At 41.4% G+C, this 20,730-nt stretch overlaps 1 protein-coding gene across 2 annotated transcripts; it reads right to left on the reverse strand.

Annotated features, from left to right (window-relative positions):
• Positions 1-533: 533 nt before the first annotated feature.
• Positions 534-18,841, reverse strand: mrc1a (mannose receptor, C type 1a). Of its 2 annotated transcripts, XM_085418922.1 has the most exons (30): positions 18,645-18,841; positions 18,137-18,538; positions 16,709-16,882; positions 15,500-15,655; positions 15,311-15,424; positions 15,058-15,198; positions 14,791-14,970; positions 14,271-14,428; positions 14,074-14,190; positions 13,877-13,992; positions 11,310-11,458; positions 8,383-8,582; positions 8,162-8,277; positions 7,977-8,058; positions 7,738-7,882; positions 7,584-7,622; positions 7,116-7,279; positions 6,915-6,979; positions 6,700-6,800; positions 6,429-6,568; positions 6,169-6,274; positions 5,906-6,072; positions 3,295-3,400; positions 2,339-2,571; positions 2,064-2,229; positions 1,814-1,966; positions 1,611-1,727; positions 1,362-1,520; positions 1,242-1,274; positions 534-1,151 (listed from the first exon to the last, which is right to left on the reverse strand). In XM_085418922.1, exons 1-30 carry the CDS (start codon positions 18,715-18,717, stop codon positions 910-912), a joined length of 4,314 nt encoding a protein of 1,437 aa, XP_085275048.1. In that variant the 5' UTR covers positions 18,718-18,841; the 3' UTR covers positions 534-909. The 2 variants fall into 2 exon arrangements, with proteins under 2 accessions (XP_085275048.1, XP_085275049.1); XM_085418923.1 differs by lacking the exons at positions 534-1,151; positions 1,242-1,274; positions 1,362-1,520; positions 1,611-1,727 and having other exon boundaries at positions 1,829-1,966; positions 2,064-2,132.
• Positions 18,842-20,730: the final 1,889 nt, after the last annotated feature.

The following is a 20,730-nucleotide window of genomic DNA, read 5'->3' on the forward strand; positions in this document are numbered from 1 at the left end:
TCACAGTGTCCCATGAAATCCAGCGGGCCATATTGAGTCTTTGCCAGGCATGGCCATGGAGTTGGACCCAGCAACAGGTGATTCATATTGAGGCTGATGAAAGGCTTTTTGTTCCAATGGTTTATTGAGCACTTAGTTTAAGACCATGGTGACTGTAGGCTTAATATACTGTGGACTGCTAGTTTGTTTTGTGTGCTTTTAGGTTTTTGTTGTCCTGAACACCCTGGAGTGGTTTTTATAAATAAAATGTATTTTTTTTGTCCTCCTGTACTTACCACCTCCCTGCCATCAGGTGATTAGCTGCTCTCCACCTGATGGAGAAGGACCTCTCTTTCTTTCCTTTCTACACATGGTTACATAAACATCACAGTGGAAACTAAGCATGTTGCCTGCAGCTCTATTAGATTCAACTATTCATGTTTACCATAACTTAGTGGAAATCAGCCCAGTCTTCATGTATATCACGGCTCTAAATAAATACTATGCTTCTATTCATTCACTTAAAAGTAAAAAAAAATGTAATTTTTTCTTCATCTTTTCATATTTTTTTAATCAGGCTTTGATTTAAATGCCATAAAAAGATTTGTCAAATAGCACTAAAATTCACTTTTTGTCATTCTCATCATTCATTAAAACAAAACAAAAAAATTTGTACACATTTCACATTTTACATTATCATGAAAAACAAAAACGCAATAATTTGTAATCACTATTTTTGATACAAATCGTACAATTGCCTCAAACCCCCACCCAAAACAAACAAACCAACCCCCCCCCCCCCCCCCCCCCCCCCCCCCCCACCACCACCAAACAGTTCCAGTTTCCAGAGAAGTGATCCAAAATATAAACATAAAATGAAAACAGAAATCTAATTTTCATGGGGTTGATTGCCAATCCTCTCCTGCCTTTCTATGCTTGCTCATTCTGTTCTATGTTCGCAACCAGCCCTTTGGTGTCCACCGCTGCTCGGTTTGGATTGTTGAAGTATAACTTGTTGTCAAAGGTGGATTCTCCCAGGGTGGGGGCAGGTATCCTAGGTATCCTTTTACGGAACAGGAGGAAGGCACCAAGTCCAACTATGGCGATTACAATTAATACTATAGCCACAGTGATGCCAGCGGACCCGTGTGTAGTTTCCTGGACGACGTGGGCTGAGGAGGCAAAAATGTAAAGTTGGAGCAGTGAATTTACTCAGATTTGAAAAATTAAAAAATATATGTTATATATTTTTAACAACTTACCAACAAATGGAGGCTTTTCTGTAGGTTTAATAACTAAAATGATAAATCAGTAAATAAATCAGTAAATACATACAAGGCTTATTTGAATATATTTTTTTTAAAAAAGCTTCTTTAAGTTACCTTTTGGTGTTTTGCAGATGAAAGAAAATGACCTTCTGCACTCTGTCGTACTCCACAGACCAGTGTAAGAACTGATGTACACACACGACTCTGACTGTGGCATTCCTGATTTCCAGTTGGTATAGTCCAAAGGGCTGTCATCGATCCACATCCACTTGTCTGAAGCGGAGACACATGTTAATTTATCAACACATATCCAATGTGTCGGTGTGTATATACATGTATATATTATGCTGAAGTTAACCTCACCTTCATGGGTCTTGTACATGCCAATCCAAAAGGTTTTGGCACTGTCCTGGAGAATCTCCACATTCTCTTCTATGAATTTACTCTCAATAGGGTCCTGAATACTCACTAGAGAAGCACCTGATAAACATGGTACAACAGTTAAAAGCTAAAGGTTATAAACATGGACATAATTCTCTGTTTACGTTGAATTATTTGTAACTTACCCATTTTTATACATTCAATTGAGGCGTGGGCCCAGTCGTTGGTCACTGAGCTGAAGAAGGAATAACAATGGCCTCTGAAAGGTATCCATGTTCTCCTGCTTGTTGATTGTGGACAGTCTCCAGGAAGCTGCGGGGGAGCAGTGGGAGCTACAACTGAAAAAGAAGGAGCAGGTTTTATGCCAGTCTTATGAGCTGCCTGCTAACTTTGCATAGTGAGTGTGTACAAAGTGTAAAACACAGAATGTCTCACCTTGTGACCTTTTGCAAAGGGAATAATAGGTATTGGTACATGGTGCAGTCTTCCATGTTTTGTCCACATCTACATACACACAGGCGTAGTTATTTTTAGGTTCATTTTTGCCCCATTTGGTGTATGACAGAGCCCAGTTATCCACCCACTTGAAGTGAAAACCAGTCTGAAAAAATAAAATCGTTGAAAACTGACACAGAGCTAGAAACAAGGTCAAAATCTCAACTTGAAATCCTGCTTGAACCAGCAATAAGCTGTAACAGGTAGACCCCTACCACATTGCTGTTGAGGCCAATCCACAAAGGCTCGTTGAGCTTGAGAATCTGCAAGGTGGCGTATGCGTGTGCTACGGGGCTCAGGATGCTAGCCAGCTCTGCATCATCTGCTTGGCACTGCCTCCTGGCCTCATCCCAGCGCATTTTCTGGGTCACCACTTTGTAGGAGTCATTGCCGAGCTTGTAGAAGGTCTTTGGTGACACAGTTGTGGGTTTGACAGCAATTTGTGAATCTGAGTAAATGACACACATTAGCTGGTAATCACAGTCACAAAAAATGTCTACGTAAGGTCTCTGCAACTCAAGTTCGATTACACAAAACTGAACTATTTTCCACTTTGCTTTTTCACCCCTCCTGTTTCTCTCATTGTTTTCACTTCTGTTTGATTACTTGCTCCTGTACTTTGACCTTCTTCATCCTCAGCAGCCCCCTGTGTATACAGAGTCCTGTTTTGACCCCTGTCTTTTTTTGTCAGATCACCTGTTTTGCTTCTGGTTGTGCTTCCTGTTTGGCTCCTAGCCATTCTCTGTGTGTTTTTCTTTTGTTTTTCATGCAGTGTAATGACGCATTTCTGTTGTAATGCCTGTTTCAACATCATGATTCAGCGTCCTCTCAACTGCCTTCATTCAACAATTCATGACAAGTCACACTTTTAAATAATTTAAATGTTGAAATCATTTTTGTTTATGCTGGGTATTGTTAAGCTAACTGTAAACTGATTGTTCTGATTGGCTGACTGTTACTAGGGCTATTGTGGCCATAGGCAACATGACCATATTAGGGTTAGTCACTGACATCACACAGATCCAAGAGTTAAAAAAGTTGTCTGAAGCTTGATCTTGTGACTCATAGAGGTGAGTTGCATAATACATTTAAGGATAAGGATAATAGAGAGCGCCTCCAAATTTAACAGCATGCTTTACTGATAGTGTGGCCTCGTCAGTTTGTTACTCACCAATTTTTCTTTTACAGATGAAGCCATAATCTGACTGACAGTCATCCACCTTCCAGTATCCAGTTTTTCTGGCACTGGTGCCCATCATGATCACGCAGTCATAGGACTGTCAAGCAGAAAAAAAAGGTTTGTTTCCATTGATTGTATTATGATGATAGTATGCTGACATTTCTTTTTACACACCGTTTGAGTAAGTAAATGTTTGCCTTATTGGTCTTACATAAATATTACCACTGGGGCATGCACACATAATCTGTGTAATCACTGTGTGATGGAGGAAGAATGGCTGGTGGAGTAAAAGAGTTTACAGATTTACTTATTAGGGGTGCAACGATATTCGTATCGATATTGAACCGTTCGATACAGTGCTTTCGGTTCGGTACGCATATGTATCGAACAATACAAAATTTGTAATTTATTTTATCAACTTTCCTTCTGACGATGCTGTCTGTGTTGAGTGCTCAGTAAATCTGCGTTCGACTACTCCGCCTAGGGTCGACAGTGCAGCCTAGGCGGAGTAGTCGAACGCAGATTCACTGAGCGCTCAACACAGACAGCATCGTCAGAAGGAAGAGCGCAGGGCAAGCTAGCGAGACAGAAGTTAAGCTCTCCTTACAACATGGACCTCCCCCACCCTCATTCAGATCTGGCGTTTGGAATTATTTTGGTTTTCATGTGACGTATGACCCTGAAGGTAAGCAGTCATGGACTAAAGTAAAACAGTATGTTGGATGTGCCATGCAATGTTCAATTACATGGGTGGGAACTAGTGTGTTAACGCAGTTAGCTCGTTAACGTGTTGGCCGTCTAGCCCCATGCACGGGGCGATCCGCGGTAGCTCGTTAACGGAGATTTGCCGTGTTGTGGCGTTAAGGTCATTTCAACGAGATTAACCTGAAAGCACTAGTGGGAACACAACGAATATGACTGCACATTTACGCCGACATCATCCTAGTGCAAAGACAAGTGGAAGCAGAAAAAAAACAAGCAAGCATGCTACTAACTTTAGCCGAGTCATTTAGACAGCTGTTTAATATGCTGCTGAGAATATAGCCCAGAAGAAGCGGATAGTATAGCTTTTATTTTGGAAAGAGACATTTCTCTGTAATAAACTCTCTTTTCCAAAGATGAGTGATTCCTCAATCAGATACAGGGCTCGCAATATCGCTAGCCCAACGTCCTGGAGCTAGCGATTTTTTTCAGTCGGGCTACCAAAATCTATCTCTGCCCTGCCCGTCGGGCTATTGTAGGAAGGAAAAATATATGTCAATGCTTTTGCATTCTTTCGGAAATGTAGCTGGGTAATTATGTCATTGGCATCGGTGAGCCACTGTCAATATGTGACATATTGAAGTCGCGTTTGAATTTGCGCTTGTTTTTTTGCTTTCACTTTGCAATCGTGCGAACTGTGTATAGAGAGCGACAGCACTGATCTGTGAGTGATGATAATTTCCGCACCAATTCCTCTGACATCGTCTTATTAATCGTTAGCTTACTATGCAAACATGACAAGTGAAATCTCCCGCAGCTTACACATGTGAGAGGTTGATCGCGCAGAGAATCGCTGAGCTTATGTGAGTGCGTGTGTAAAAGCAGCAGGATTTATATTTGACTACGATGACCTGGATGACTGAGAACCTTCACAGACAGATATATATTTTAGTTCTGCTGAGCCAAATAAGACAGGTCAGGGTGAAGAAGTGAGAGCCAAAGAAAAGCTTACCACAAAACGGAGAAGTTATGACAAATCAGACTATGAGGCAAAAAGAAAGTGCAGCTTTATGGTTTCATGGACAAAAGAATTTCTGTGGCTGCAATATGACGAGCTAAATAACCAGGGCTGCACATAAGTGGTCCGCAGGTGCGCATTCGCTGTCAAAATAAAAAACACGCACAAGGGTTAGGGTTAAATTTAAAAACTGTACTTTTGAGTTAAAATATATATTTATAATTTTAATAAATGACAAATTAAAAAGGCATGAACATTTTTTTTGTATCGAAAAAATATCGAACCGTGACACCAAAGTATCGAACCGAACCGTGAATTTTGTGTATCGTTGCACCCCTATTACTTATTTAACTAAAAGTAGATACAAGTGGTGCTGTGTCTGCCTGCATGCTCTGCAGGCAGGTTAGGTTAACTGATGACTCTAAATTGACTGTGAGCACGGATGTCCACCTCTCTGTGTCTCTTCACCCAGCAAAGGCCACTGTGTGCCCGCCTCTGACCCTGTGGCAGCTGCGAGAGACTCCTGAACTCGATAACTGGAAACATAGCTGCTGTTGTTTTTTTCTTTCTATAGTACTGATTATGAAACAAAGATTTTAAATATTGTATATGTTCATTAGACCAAACCTTGACTTGGAAGCATGGGATAACAAAGAAATACTACCATTTCAGTGATTAAAAGTGATCTTTTGAATATCATATTAGACTTCTTCCTAATCATGTGCTAAGGTGACTGGGAACATCTGGGGCACATACATGTGCCTTACTGTTAAACTAAACTGTTTATTTAATATTAGCTGTCTGGATAGGCAGCACTCAGTCTAATTCAATGTCTTTTCTAAATTAAAGCGTGTGAGGGAGAGAAAAAATTCTCAGAAAAACCTCATGAAAATATCTTCCTGGAGGTGCTGATGCTGGCTCCCCTAAGGCCCAGTTGGTGTAGGAAATACTTTTCCCATCTGTCCACACAAAGCGCATCTCCCAGTTGACATCATTCATACCAATCCAAAAATCTTCCTTGTAGTTCAGCATCTGTGTTGTTAGGAAAGCTAGAAAGGAATTATTGCAATGTAATTTAGTGACACATGAAAATCAGCCGATATGTTTAAACATGAACTGCACTTTGCAACACTCCTGTCACTCACCTTGCTCTTTCTCACTGGTTATAGAAAGCAGATTTCCTCCCTGGTTTATGCAGTGTGTCCTGGCATCGTGCCAGTTTTTGTGATTCCCCACAACAAATTTGTAGCACTGTGTAAATAAAATGTAATCAGGGCGTTTATACTGAAATAACAAATGGGCAGAAATCAACTTGGCCAGGATATTTTTCCATACTTTTTATTTATTTGTTTGTTTAATTAAAGACATTTACCTGGAATAATCTGTGTAGTACATATGTATTTACCTTTCCTTGGAAAGCTAGCCAGTCTGGAGCACATCCTCCTTTGGGAGCTGTGGTCGGGGCCATTGTTGTATTGATAAAACTGTTGCTTCTCTTACATATCGACGGAAGCTCAATACCACAGTTAATATCATTCCAGTACCCTACATGTTAAGAATTTACAGAAAATTATGAATTGAATTGAATTTCAAATCATTTCAAGGGATTTAGGGATTAATTTTTTACTAACATTTACCATAAATTACAATATAGATTTTCTCTGTATTAGACTCACCCATGCTGTTGTACATAGTCACACAGTTTTCATCATTGTTGGCAAAGTTGGGCTCATTGTGTTCCCATGCGGTGTAAGTTACAGGGGTGCCATCAAGCCAGCTTAAAATGAAAAGAAGAGAATTAACAAGTTATCAAGAATCCTAAACATTTGATGAAGGTTGTTTGTAAACAGCTAGTGTTTTTTTTTTTTGTAAATAATGCATTTTGATTTACCTAAACGATTTATCTAAATTCACTATCAGGCCGATGTAGTACTGTCCTTGTGTTCCTCTAGAAATCTGTTGAAACATAAAATGCGACTTTATATTAGGAGGAAAAGGAAAAAGAGACTCTGTGGATTTTAGAATTTAAACAAAATGCACAAAGGTCCTGATTTGATTTATCAGGTTTGGAAATGTATTCTATATTTCTTGCCTGTTTCCAAAGGAACTTTCTCTCGCTCTCTCCTGTGATGACTACAAGTTCACCAAAGTTTTTTTTGCAATAGGCTCTGGCTGCTTCCATACTCTGTTTGTTCATGTTCAGGTAATACTGGCTGTCATTGTATAGAAGCCATCCATCGTCTGTGGTGTTGTATTCTGCAAAGAGAGCAAAAACAGTCATTGGGAGTTCAGTCATGCAGGCAGCTTTGTAAATCTTTAAGTTGATTTATGAAAAGAAAAAAGGCAGAAATATTAAAGAATCCTTAGGGTTTAGACTCAAAGAACCATAAATGAATTAATGAGGTATAATTTACATTTTAGACCAATCAATGAAATAGCAGAGGGCATCGTTGAGTCTAGACAGAAGTGGTGAATCAACTGACCTAAACTGTATTTCTCAGTGAAATAAAAAGATCTGTTGAATCAACTAGACTTTTCTCTGAACAATAATTAAACTTACCTTGTACGGATATCACAGGCTCGGGGTTGGGAGTCACACCTGAGAATAAATAAACGAGACCCACAAATATTACCAAGCTTTAATTTAACACCAAATGTTTGGAAATCTGGCTCTGTGTGAGCTGAAATTCCAAGATATGATCAGCCTGTCTCACCTTTGCGTAACTGGCAAATCCAGCTATTGTAGGCATCACAGTGTCGATCATTCCACCTCATTCTTAAGTTAAGGTCCATCTCTGTACAGTGCTCGTTGTCATTGTGGTTATTTGGTTCTCCATAGCCCCAGTTCTCAAAGTCAAACTAGGTCAAAGTTTTTACAAAGATACATAATTAGGCAGGAAATGAGAGCAGTAATAATTAAAACTTTTCCTGATTGTTCTGAATTTCTACATACCGGTGATCCATCACTCCAGACAAAACCTCCATTGGTTCCCTGTAAGCTGAGGCCTATCCAGAATTTTTCACTGTAGTAGACACTGTATGAAAGTAAAAAACACAAGCACTGATTATCTGACTTGTTGATTTACCCAGTATGAATTCTGAGATATGCAAGCTGTTAGCTAGTGCAAGTAAACATACTTGAGCTCTCTACATTCCTGATGACTGTGTAAGCTTATGAGGTCCCCGCCAATGGCCCTGCAGAAGTCCCGTGCTTCAGACCAAGTCTTCTTTTCCTCTTGACGTTTCTTGTACGCCTTTATTAAGGAGTGAAAAAAAAAGGGGGGGGGGGGGGGGGGAAGCCAGTGTTTTATTACTGAAACGGCACAAATTTGTTATTGTTCTTAAGTTTATGCTCCTACTTTGAAACATTTGTTCCCTTTGCTGAGCGGGGTCCACTCAGAAGCACAGGCCGCGGCCAGAGTGGTGGGTGGAGCTGTTGTTGTCTGCACACCCTCAGCACGTTTCTTGCAAATATACTTCTCCTTGTTACTGCAGCTGACAACATCCCATAGTCCAGCAAAAACTCCAGTTGTCATGGCAACACATCCTTGTTTTCTGTCTTTTATTAGAGTAAGATAAAAGCATACGGATTAGATTCAATCTAATACAGAAAAGAAACTATGTTGAGCATAACTTCTCATTAGTGATCATGAATTACATGACAATGATTATCATGACAGCATTCTCAGAACAATGGCAAAGACCAAGTGAAGTGAAGAAGGAGAACTGTAGATTGGGAAGGTCTGTCTCTAAACAACTTCAGATTCCGAGAATATCAGTTTAAATGATTTAGCTTAATCACAAGTTATTCAGCTGTGTCACCACCAGTGTTGGGTAAGTTACTTTAAAATAGTAACTTAGTTACATTACTAGTTACTTCTCTCAAAAGTAACTCAGTTACTTCAAGTTACTCGTTACTTTCAAAGTAACTAGTTACTAGGGAAAGTAACTTTGGTTTTACTCAGAATTCTCTTGTTAATGTGTTGCTTCCATAACTTTGCCAGTCTTCTAGCTTGCTTACTTGCCACAGTGCACTGTGCCACCTACCAATAGAAAGGAAAAGATAATGTGCATATTTCCACGAGAGAAATCCCACACCTGGACCGTCGTTGACTACTGCCATGATTCTAGCCTACGTCACAGCGTCATGTGCGCCTTTTACATCCAACACAAAAACTGCAGTCGTGGTGCTTTGATTGTACTCAGAACTCAGAAATTCTGCCTTCTGACTAGGAAGATGACACCAGACTGCAGATGAGCTGCATACAGAGCTGGACTGGGACAGAAAATTGGCCCGGACATTTTGACTAGAGACTGGCCCACCATTATAGGAAAAATCTTAAAGCCTTTGAATGAAAACAAACGCTGTTGTGACAGTGATGTTCACTGTTTTGATGGTATATATGCATCAATCTATCAATCGTTTGTTGTAAGATTCAGATAATTATTTTTTTAAAAGCTAGACATTTTAAATGAGAATAAGAAAGAAAAGTATTTCTTTGTGCCCCCCTTTCCCCGTTAATGCCCTATGTGATGGACCGAGCAGTGAAGGAAACTTAGGCACAGGTTAAAGTCCAAAAAAGACCACTAACATGGTGATATTACCACTGTGTGGCTGTAAGTGCAGCCATCACACCCTACATGCCCCCCTGGCCACACTTTGCTAGATCCGCACCTGCACAGTTACCAGCTGTCAGCTACCTAAAAAAGGATCCTGGTGTTATTTATCTCTCAGAAATAGTTCATAACTTCCCTTCAACTCATTCATGTTCATAACTTCTTACCTGAAGTTCAGTTCACACTTGGACCGGCGGCCGCCTCGGGTCTCTTTTCCTTCTGCCTCCCTTTTCCTTCATCCACCTGCTGCCTCCACCACTTGCTAATGTTACTGAATCTGTGGAAGCTCCGCGATAGCCACCACACGAAGTAACGAGTAACGACCCTATCTAAATCCCAGTAACGACTAACGCGTTCCTGATTTTGGCATAATAACTAGTTACCGTGCTCGTTACCACAATAATAACGTAGTTACTGTAACGCGTTACTTAATAACGCGTTAGTCCCAACACTGGTCACCACATTGCCAAAATCTGGAAGAAGACCCTAACTTTCTCCCTCAATTGAGAGGAAATTTAGTTAGTTCAGGAACAAGCTAGGAACAACCAAGACTGAATATTGACATGAACTGGAAACTGGGGGCCTCTGGATGTCTGGAGTTTTGATCTCCTCCATACCTGCTTCATGCCCTGGTGGACGGAGCTGTGGCTCCCCACACCCTCTAGCAGATCATTACATGAAGGAACCTTTTAAATACAAGCGTGTCCATGCTCACAGGTGTACACACGGGTGCTCACACACACATACACCCTTTTTGGCTCCTACCTCAAAGCACACTGTGCGCTGTCGATCTTACGTGCTGCACAATAATGTTTAATATTTAGTATTTACTGTTATATTCCCATAGATCATCTTGATGTTGTTTATTGTATTGCTCTCATTTTCTTCTGCTTGTTTTCTTTTTTCTTTCTCAACAGGTGATCCAGGTGATTGATATATGTATTTTTTTTTGTCTGCTTATTTAGTTGGTTTTTGTTTTTTTGCCCTTTATCCCCGTCCCTCTTCTCTGCTGTTTTTTCCCCCTCTTCCTTTCTCCCTTTTCTTTTCCTCATTCAAGTCTGTCCCGAATCTAGCAAGTGAAAATAAAAAAATAAATAAAATAAACAATAAAAGGTGAATCAAATAGACCATTACGGCAAGGCTGGGATGGTCAATTTGGTAAAGTAAATCCGTCGGGCATCTTTCCTCGCCTTTAGACAATAATTCTGATGGCAAAAGAACCAAACGGGACAGACAAAAAAAAAAAGAAAAAAAAAAAGACATGAACTGGAAACTGCTGTAATCCCAGCTTCACTGTCAATAGTGAAGCCAGTTTCAGAAATCAGCACCTTCAAGCTCGACTAAAATTTGAAGCTGTCCACTATTCAGCCAAAATAATAGGAGTAAAGGGGAGGAGTAAATTAAGAACACTGTATCAACTGCCAAGCATGGTGGTGGTAGCAACATGCTCTATATGCTCTAGGACTGTTTTGCTGACAATGGTTCTGCTACATTACACAAAGGGTGAATTCTTCCAAATTCTACAACTTCTCAAATCATTGGCTAGATGGACACAAACTTGGGCACAAATGGGTATTCCAACAGGACAGTGATGCCAAACACACATCAAAACTGACTCTGGATTGTAATAAGTTAAAGAGTGTATAAGGTTAAAGAGTCTAAGGTGTACCTGGCATTCCCACATTGAAATTAGTGAACGTGACCGCTCTTTCAGTCATCCATTTGAACATGTTTCTGTCTTCTGTGTTCGATAAGCCTGTCCAGAAGTACTTCTCTGGTCTCAAGCCCACCAAACTGACCAGAAAAGCATTCTCATATCTGCATGAAAACATACACAAAGTTTGGCATATGTGTGACATTTCTGCATTAGAATTAAGTGTGGAATAGTTGTAAAGTCCAAAACAGACAAACAAATTTTCATGTCATGGTTCAGTACTGTCCATACTAGTCTGATGAAGGCTCTAATATTAAAGGATTTTTATGTAAAAGTAGGCGATCACGATCAAGTGATCAGAGCTCTAGTAAAGCTACCCTTGTCCAGTGATTTCTTTTGCATCCCCTATAAAAAAACAAACAAAAAAAAAACTGAAGAAAGAACTGAAACCATGTTCCTCAAGAATTGAGTAATGATATGAGCAAGGACTGTGCAATCCAATTTTAATCTAGTTTCAACTTCTAATGACTACGTAAATGAAAATTATTGCACAATATTGAAAATGTATGGTCTACCAATAGAACAAAAAGCAAAGGTGGTGCAGGCCCACCACCCACAGGAGGCACCGTGGGGGCCGGGTGCATTGTGAGCCGGGCGGCGGCCAGGAGCGGAGGACCGATCCCCGGCTACCAAGACTGGCAATTGGTACACAGAATTTCACCCCTCTGGTGGGGAAGGAGGCTGAGTTAGTGCGTGAGGTTGAGAGGTACCGGTTAGATATAGTCAGGCTCACATCAACGTACACCTTGGGCTCTGGAACTAGCCTCCTGGAGAGGGGCTGGACTCTGTCTCAGTCTGGAGTTACCCCTGGTGAGAGGTGGCGGGCCAGGGTGGGTATCTTGGTATCCCCTTGGCTTGCTGCCGGTATGTTGGGGTTTCTCCCAGTGGACGAGAGGGTTTTTTCCCTTCACCTCCAGGTCGGGGAATGAGTCCTGACCGTCGTCTGTGCTTATGCGCCGATTGGCGGTTCAGAGTACCCAGCCTTCTTGGAGTCCCTGGGTGGGGTACTGGAGGGTGGTCCTCCTGGAGAGTCTGTTGTCCTACTGGGAGACTTCAATGCTCACGTCACTTGTTTTGTTATTGGACTTAAGCGGGTGGTGGCTGAAGCAAAAACTCGGGTGTGGGAGGAGTTCGGAGAGGCCATGGAAAAAGACTTTTGGACTGCCTTGAAGAGATTCTGGCAAACCGTCAGGCGACTCAGGAGGAGAAAGCGGTGTCCCGAGTTTCTGAAGGCTCTGGATGTTGTAGGGCTATCTTGGTTGACATGCCTCTACAATGTTGTGTGGAGATCAGGGGCAGTACCCCTGGACTGGCAGACCGGGGTGGTGCTTCCCATCTTTAAGAAAGGGGACCGGAGGCTGTGTTCCAACTACAGGGGAATCACACTCCTCAGCCTCCCTGGGAAAGGCATTCGACCGTGTCCCTCGGGGGGGGGGTCCTGTGGGTGGTGGTCCGGGAGTATGGGGTGTCTGGCCCATTGCTACGGGCCATTCAGTCCTTATACAACCGTTGCAAGAACTTGGTCCACATAGCCGGCAATAAGTCGAAGTCGTTCCTGGTGGGTGATGTGCTCAGCCAGGGCTGCCCTTTGTCACCAATTCTGTCCATTATTTTTATGGACAGAATTTCTAGGCGTAGCCAAGTGGTGGAAGGCTTTCACTTGGGTGGTCTCAGGATCTCATCTCTGCTTTTTGCAGATGATGTGATTCTGTTGGCTTCATCTGGTGATGGGGTTCCAGCTCACCTTGGAACGATTCACAGCTGAGTGTGAAGTGGTGGGAATGAGAATCAGCACCTCCCAATCTGAGGCCATGGTCCTCAGCCGGAAAAGGGTGGAGTGCCCACTTCGGGTTAGGGACGAGTTCCTGCCCCAAGTGGAGGAGTTTAAGTATCTCAGGGTGTTGTTCACAAGTGACGGGAGAAGGGAGCGGGAGATCAACAGACGGATTGGTGCAGCGGCCACAGTGATGCAGACACTGTACCGATCTGTTGTGGTTAACAGAGAGATGAGTGTAAAAGCAAAGCTCTCAATTTACTGGTCGATTTACGTCCCTACCCACACCTATGGTCACGAGCTTCGGGTAATGACCGAAAGAATGAGATCTCGGATACAAGCGGCAGAAATGGGCTTCTTCCAAAGGGTGGCTGGCCTCTCCCTTAGAGATAGGATGAGAAATTCGGCGATTTGGGAGGGGCTCAGAGTAGAGCCGCTTCTCCTCGAGATCGAAAGAAGCCAGCTGAGGTGAGTCGGGCACCTGACAAAGATGCCTCCTAGGCACCTCCTGGGTGAGGTTTTATGGGCATCTCCCACCAGGAAGAAGACAGACCCAGGACACGCTGGAGAGGTTATATCTCTGGGCTGCCCTGGGAATGCCTTGTTGTTCCCCCAGACAAGCTGGAGGAGGAAGGTCTGGGCTTCTCTGCTTGGGCTTCTGCCCCAGATAAGCTGAACAAAATGGATGGAGAGATGAATGGATATTTGGTATTTGAACTAATACAAAACATCTAAACATGAAATATACCTATCAGACACATCCACCAGGTTCGCACCAGCCCCTGAGCATGCCTGCTTTGCCTCTTCAAAGGTTTTTTTCTCAGCTCCGATGTTATAACAGTATGAACCAAACCTGATTGATCCCTAAAAAAAGGGTAAAAAAATGATGAATAAAGGCTTTTCTGTTAAATTGCACCTGTATTTAAAGGAGAGGACATAACTCACAAGAGTGCACCCTTTGTTGACTTCTGCTAGACTGCCTCCAATTGGTTTAGCCGAGGCCTTCTTCTTGCACATATATCCATGCAACTTCTCACAAGTGTGATCTGCCCACTTACCATCCTGTATAAGAAATACAGAGGGGTCTTAGAGTTGTAACTTTATAACAGAATTGATTGTGGTTTTGCAAGAATTTGTGCTACCTTTCCTTGAATCAGGACACAGTCCTCTTGGAAGCTGGTGAGATGAGAGGGCTCATCACTCTGCCACTGGGTAAAGGTGACATGTGAGTGATCGGACCATTCAAAGAGCATCTGGTTCTTTTGGTCATTCATGCCAATCCAGAGCACATCTGTCGGCACTGAGGTTTGAAGTATATAGAGACGGAAAGTGGTCATATATGTCTCCTTACTCTTTCAGGCTGTTTTTATAATAGAATTGTTTAATGAACGTCACAAATTTATTTATTTAGTCTGGTTTGGAGGTGCTGCCAGCTATAGTTTGTTACAAAGCTCATACTGTACAACCTAGCTAATGCTATGCTAAGCTAATTAGCTCAAGGCTAGTTTCATATTTTCTCAAAATGTAAAATTATTTCTTTTCATTTATAGGTAGGTAGGTAATAGGTAGGCCTATTCCACGTCACGATAGAGTACTTACTTTCTGATATTTCAGTACTTTAGCAGGATATTGTTATTTGTTGTTATCTTCTTGTACACTTACTGTATCCAGATTGAGAAATAATGAAGCTCTGCTCCTCTATGTTATGTATGCTGGCAAGATCTCCTCCTTCTTTGCGGCATGCAGCTAAAGCATTACTCCACATCTCTGCAGTCCTCACCAGATAGTAGCAGTTTCCTGCATAGTGAACCCAGTGATTGGGGCAAAAGCCAGGCTGTTTGGCTGTGGACAGAGACCAGAAGGGCTAAGAACAAACTCTTTCTAGGTTTGTATTGTAAAGATATGGACTCATAATAAATGGAAATTTACTCGATGGTGGGGGCAGACTGGTAGCGTTTCCTTTACGACAAATGTAACCAAGTTTCTTGCTGCACACGCTGCTCTCCCACTTTGAGGCCTTTGCAGCATTTAGGGTTGCACAGTTTAACCCAGGGTTTGATGATGGATGACCTGTGGGAAGCACAGGTTAGTTAATGCTAAATATAAAAGGGTGTACTTTTGAAGTACTCCAGGTATTTAAAAAACTCACACAATTCCATGACATATACCAAGACATACTAACCTGGGGCCCAGTTTAAATATCTGAAAGGGTTTCCGTTGCTCCACTGCCATCCACTATCAAAATCCAAGCTGTTCAGCCCAATCCACAGAGATGAGCCCAAATGATTTGCTAACCCTGTGTCAACACATGCATTTGAAATTAATGTATCATCAGCAATATAACACAGATGATAGAAGGCTGATTATGTACCTGAAATGTATGACTGCTCATGCAGCTCTACGATGCTGAGGAGGTCGGCTCCCTGCTGCTGGCAGCTCTTCCTGGCCTGATACCAAGTCAACACTGACTGTGCGTTTAACTGATACTGAACCCCTGTGACTGGGTCAGTGATCCAGTTGGAGGATGCTAGATTATGGTAAAGACACAAAGCGCTATAAATTATTACACAGCTGGAAATTACTTACATCAGGAAGTTAAATTCATTGAACGCTCCCTGACTTCAGTACACAGTGAAGGATTCAGTTTCTTTTATTACCCTGCATGGTTTGAATATGGACTGAAGATTGGGTGCTATCACAATTTAAAACATGTCTGTTTTGATGACATGTTGATCTATAACAGTGATTCCCGAAGTGTGAGCTGGGGGGGCCCTGGTGGGCGGTGAAGGTACTGCAGGTGGTGCTGCAGTAATAAGAGAAATTCAGTTTGAAATTACAAGTATATGCAATTACATATGTATATAAATGTATTTATTTAAATTAAGGTTAATTAAAATTAGTAATAAGAGGTGGTTAGTTTGTGATATTATAGTACTGAGGTTTGTGTGGCAGGTGGGCCTTAACACTGATTGGGCAACATTAGCAATTTATAGCCAACAGCCTGTGTTGTTTATGCTTTTTGAATAACATTTTCAAAGAAATACACTGATTTTTCTTGTATTTTGATTAGAAGAAAGATTAAGGTGGGCCCCATGGGAGTCTGTGGTTTTTAGGTGGGCCACAGCAGTCTTAATTTTGGGAACAGCTGATATACAGGAACAGAAAGTATCAATAAGAATTTCAAAACTTAAAGGAAGAAAGTATATAAAGTATGTAATTTAAGAAACATCTTCTACAGCCTCAGATGGGACGGAACTCTGACTTTATAAAGCAGTCTGGTAAAGGGAGATCCCTTTATTTTGCTGTTGCTTTCCTGCCTCAGTTTAAGAGCAGTGCCAGGGGAAACTTAAGCCTGTGAAAAGAGGAAACAGAGGACAGTGCTGTGTTGACAGTCCATGAGAGGAAAAGGTCAGAGAGGGTCAGAAAACGGGCCTGCAGCACTTAATTCTTCATAAAAAACAAAGTTTTTGTGCATGATTTAATAAAAGTAACCATGGAGGACTTCCTGTCTTCATATTATAGATGTAAAGTGGACTGGATCAGACCATCTTTCAGGTTAAAGAGATTTTTCATTCCTTACCTCTGGTTGGACAAAGTCCCCATTTTCCCACTTTATCATAATCTCTCTCTGTGGCACACCACAGCTGTCCATCCGTACGACCGTCTTTAGTGCATTCGGCGTACCACTTCTCGTGGAACTTAAAAGGGAACTGACAAGCGGTTCCAAAAGCATTTCCTCCTAGTGTGAATATCTCTGTGGAGACACAAATAATGGAGACGTGCAGTCATTTCACCAGCATGTGATTGATAATTATGAGAGTTTGCCTCCCAACTTCTTAGGGTTCTTTTCTTAAGCTTTTAGAACTTCATTCAATTGATTTCAGCCAATTTACCCTCAAGTTTGTTTACTGATGCTGAGTGAGAAGGAGTAGTGTTCGGTTTCTTGCCCTGGTTAAAGTCAGTCATTTAAATTTAGAAAATGAACTTGTGCTTGTAATGGACATGTGCCCATGATGAAAAGGGGTTTTTCCCAAAACGCTCCAGAATGTTGGGAAGTGCTGCAAACGTTGCAAATGGTAAGTACAAATCACTGCAAATCACTCCAAACCAAAAGTACATTAAAGCACGCAAACTCATACTTGTACTTTGCAAATAGGTTATCAGGTGTGATAAATGAGTCTAAAGTTTTAGCTTGACCTGAAAGTGATGGTGGATGTTAAAACTTAATACAGCTTTTGGTTGTTTGAGTTACCAAGCTTTAAAAAGTGTGGGTTTTTCACCTATCCACCATGGATTCCAGTTATACAGTTGAGACTTGCTGCCTATGCTCTGCACAGAGAGTGCCTTCATAAGGACTACTTATTATCTGTGCTGCACTGACAATTATGCAGTCTCACCAGCGATCCCTGACTGTGTTCACTTTTAGTAAGAACAGCAAGTTTCTCAACAGCTATGCTGTAACCAGCTCCCCTCTAGTCCAAGAAAATCTTTCTAAAAATTATACCTGCAGTTGAAAACATAATTTCGTAATGCTTAAATCCTCAAATGCTACACTCCAAACAACGACATATTCTAACATGTGCTAAAACATTCATACTCTGTCCAAATATTCAAAAAGAAGGGGGAAAGAATAAGAACTATGTTACTTTCCCTAGACAACTACAAAATCCCCAATAAATATTATTATAGCCAAGCCAAGTTTCGTACTCAGATCAGATAAAAAAACAACCTTCCACATACTTTAAGATATTTAGATGGTAAATGTAATTTCATCAGTAGCCATAGCACTTTTATAACCTAGTTTGCTTTGTACAGATTGTAATATTTTGCATTTGTAATTTGAATGGAAGTAAGAAAATTTTTATTGTACTTTACAAATTCCAAAAACAACAACTTTAAAGCATGCACTGTTCAAGGACCTTCTAAAACACATTTCTAAACTTTCTACAAAGCTAAAGCAGACTCAGGTTTAGCTATCTTTGTAGGCTCTTGTGCCCATCATTCCTACCTTGATATCCCTTTGAACAGAGGTCCCCCTGAGTGCCATATATCCTCCAGCGACTCCAGATCCCAGAACCTTTGTAGATCATGACGCTTTTCTCATTGCGGTTGCCCCAGTTTAAGTGCAGGTCCTGGTCTTTTAGGCCAAAGAGGGTATCGTTCTTACACTGCCAATGCTGGAGGTCATTGCTCTCATCACATTCCACGAGCTGCACCTTCACCCAGTCTTTTATCGCTGTTGTACCCAAACACAGCTTAAGGGACAAACTGAGGAGACGAGACTCAGAGACCCATCGGAACTGTTGATCTTTGGCATGAGGATTACAAGCATCCACTGTTATAAAGGTGGCACTCGCCACCTTTACGCACTTGTTGTGATCTTCATTGAAAATCAGGAAGCTACTCGTGTCTGGAGCAGAGCAAAAAGAAAATTCAGCAACACATTCCCATGGGATATGTTTTTCAAATGAAGCCACAAGTGTATTAACCAACAAAAATGTTTCTGTGTTACATACCTATATCAGCGGTGATGCAGAAGACTTGGACAAGGACACAGAGGACCACAGCAAAATTTAAACAGGGCAACATTATCCTTGTGTAGTTTGCAGTTACTGTTGGATGAGGCTGTAGCAGAGATTTCCTGTCATGAGCAAAGGGGTCTGGTGTATACAAAGGTGTGTGACATGGAGCAACAGTGATCCAGAGACTCAGTGCCTTCCCTTTTTAATCAGACAGATGGATATCCTGTCACATGAGTAGTTACGCCTGGTCAAACTCCTGGAAGTTCCACAAGCTTTGCAGACCTTTTGGCAGGGTAGGCAGGAAGTAGGAAACAAACAATCTGACCTCTCCATTCAGCAAGAAAATGAAAGTCAACTTCAAGTGTCAGGCAAGACTCATAATGAAAGCAAAAGGTTTTTTTTTTTTTTTTTTAAATATCACAAAGCACCCTTTTCAGGATTAATTCCCTTTATTGACTTCATCATTGACTTTAAACTGTTGTAAATAGACATTATGTGCTAAAAATGTGCCTGGAGCTTGAACCCTGAGAGCAGATTGCACTGTGCAAGACTAAATTTAGATTCAAAGGGGGATTGAGAAGATGTATGTTTTTGCAGGATAGTACTATGAGGCTTTAGTTGAAGAGTAGAGCAATGACACCAATCAGAAGACAGAGAGGACAAGAGGAAATCCTGCTTCCTATTGGGGGAAATGAGTGGCACTTTGACCACTTTGGTTCCAAACTGCAGAAACACCAAGTTATGGTGCTTAGACCAATAGATCCAGATAAGTTTCTTAAATGTTAAAACTGAACTTCTGTCAGGAACACAATAGTCATACAGAATGAAGAATGACTGTGGTAGCTTTCCACTTTGCTCACTTGTCATGACACTGAATAAAGCTTTAAATGTTTTTTTTTTTAAATTAAAATAACCTGAACTTTACATTTACTATATGTCTTAATCCTTGGTTTATCTGATAAATCTGATTTTTTAATGCTGCTTGCCTCTGCTCTCAACCCTTTTTTTGTTTTGCGTGCTCGTTCTGCTCTGTGTAGGCGACCAGGTCTTTGGTATCTACTGGCAGTAAGACTAGATTTTTGTGTAAGTATAAATTGTTGTCAGAGGTGGATTATCTCAGGTAGGGGTACATATCCTGTGTATTTGTTTATGGAAGAATATGAGGGCATCAAGTCCAAAATTAGTTCCAAATTATTATGCAAATTGTGTTTAACGGTAAAAAAAAAGCACCTTTGCCACTTATTATAACATTGGAAGCGAAAAGGAGATGGATGAGACAGTAACAGGGCGATATTTTAAAGTATTTTGGTCACTCGCAGACAATGATCCGCGATCGCGTTGGCGACGCTATCAGCCTATAGCCGTTAGCTCTTAGCAGATGGCAAAATACGCTCTTCCCCCCTGCATCGGGATAATGCAGGGAAATACTAGTGTTTTCGTTATTTTAAAAATTAGTATCGTTACATTGAGTGGCAATGCAACGAGGGTTACAAAAGAAAACAATAGATTGATTGCGTGGGATCGTGCATGTAGCGGTAGCTACTGTCGGGGTAGCTTCCGCTACAGAACATGACACATATCACGGTGAATCAGCGAGTTATGGTTTGTTCTGGTTTTATGAAGAACTTGTGTTGTTGCATTACCGTGCAAGTTGAGTGTTAGAAAAGAAAACTACAGATTTATTGCTCTTGCGATCAAACATGTGGTGACATGTCGACCGAACAAAGAACATGCGTCACGATGACGCAGCGAGTTATTTGTTGTTGGTTTGTTTATTATTCGATTTGAGGGTAAGAAAACATTTTATGTTGACTATTCTCACGTTCGGACAGGATTATTGCAATGAACGAAGGATATTTTGCCTGATAATTATTTATATCCTGCTGTAACTTTTCTGTATAAAGAACTAAGCCCTCCAACGTTTCAGGTGTAAAACGTCATAAAAAGAAGTGTTTGTAACTAAAAATAAAAATTGTGGAATACTGTTTGTGCGTGATTTAGATCCCAGCCTGTGCTCCCGACACTGGGGAAACAAACTGGCCCGGAAGAGTCACCGCGGAACGACACCGGGACCACCGCT

Source organism: Rhamphochromis longiceps, linkage group LG9, assembly GCF_057381845.1.
Source record: "Rhamphochromis longiceps isolate RC_006_pf linkage group LG9, R_longiceps_female_GT1.1, whole genome shotgun sequence".
In the NCBI taxonomy this organism is placed as follows: Eukaryota; Metazoa; Chordata; class Actinopteri; order Cichliformes; family Cichlidae; genus Rhamphochromis; species Rhamphochromis longiceps.

Coding starts and splice junctions, on each gene's coding strand:
- mrc1a (XM_085418922.1), bottom strand. CDS start 18,717: ATGTTGCCCTGTTTAAATTTTGCTGTGGTCCTCTGTGTCCTTGTCCAA. Junction 7,623..7,737: donor GATTTGCCAGTTACGCAAAG/GTGAGACAGGCT, acceptor ATTTATTCTCAG/GTGTGACTCCCAACCCCGAG. Junction 6,980..7,115: donor GAAAGTTCCTTTGGAAACAG/GCAAGAAATATA, acceptor ATGTTTCAACAG/ATTTCTAGAGGAACACAAGG.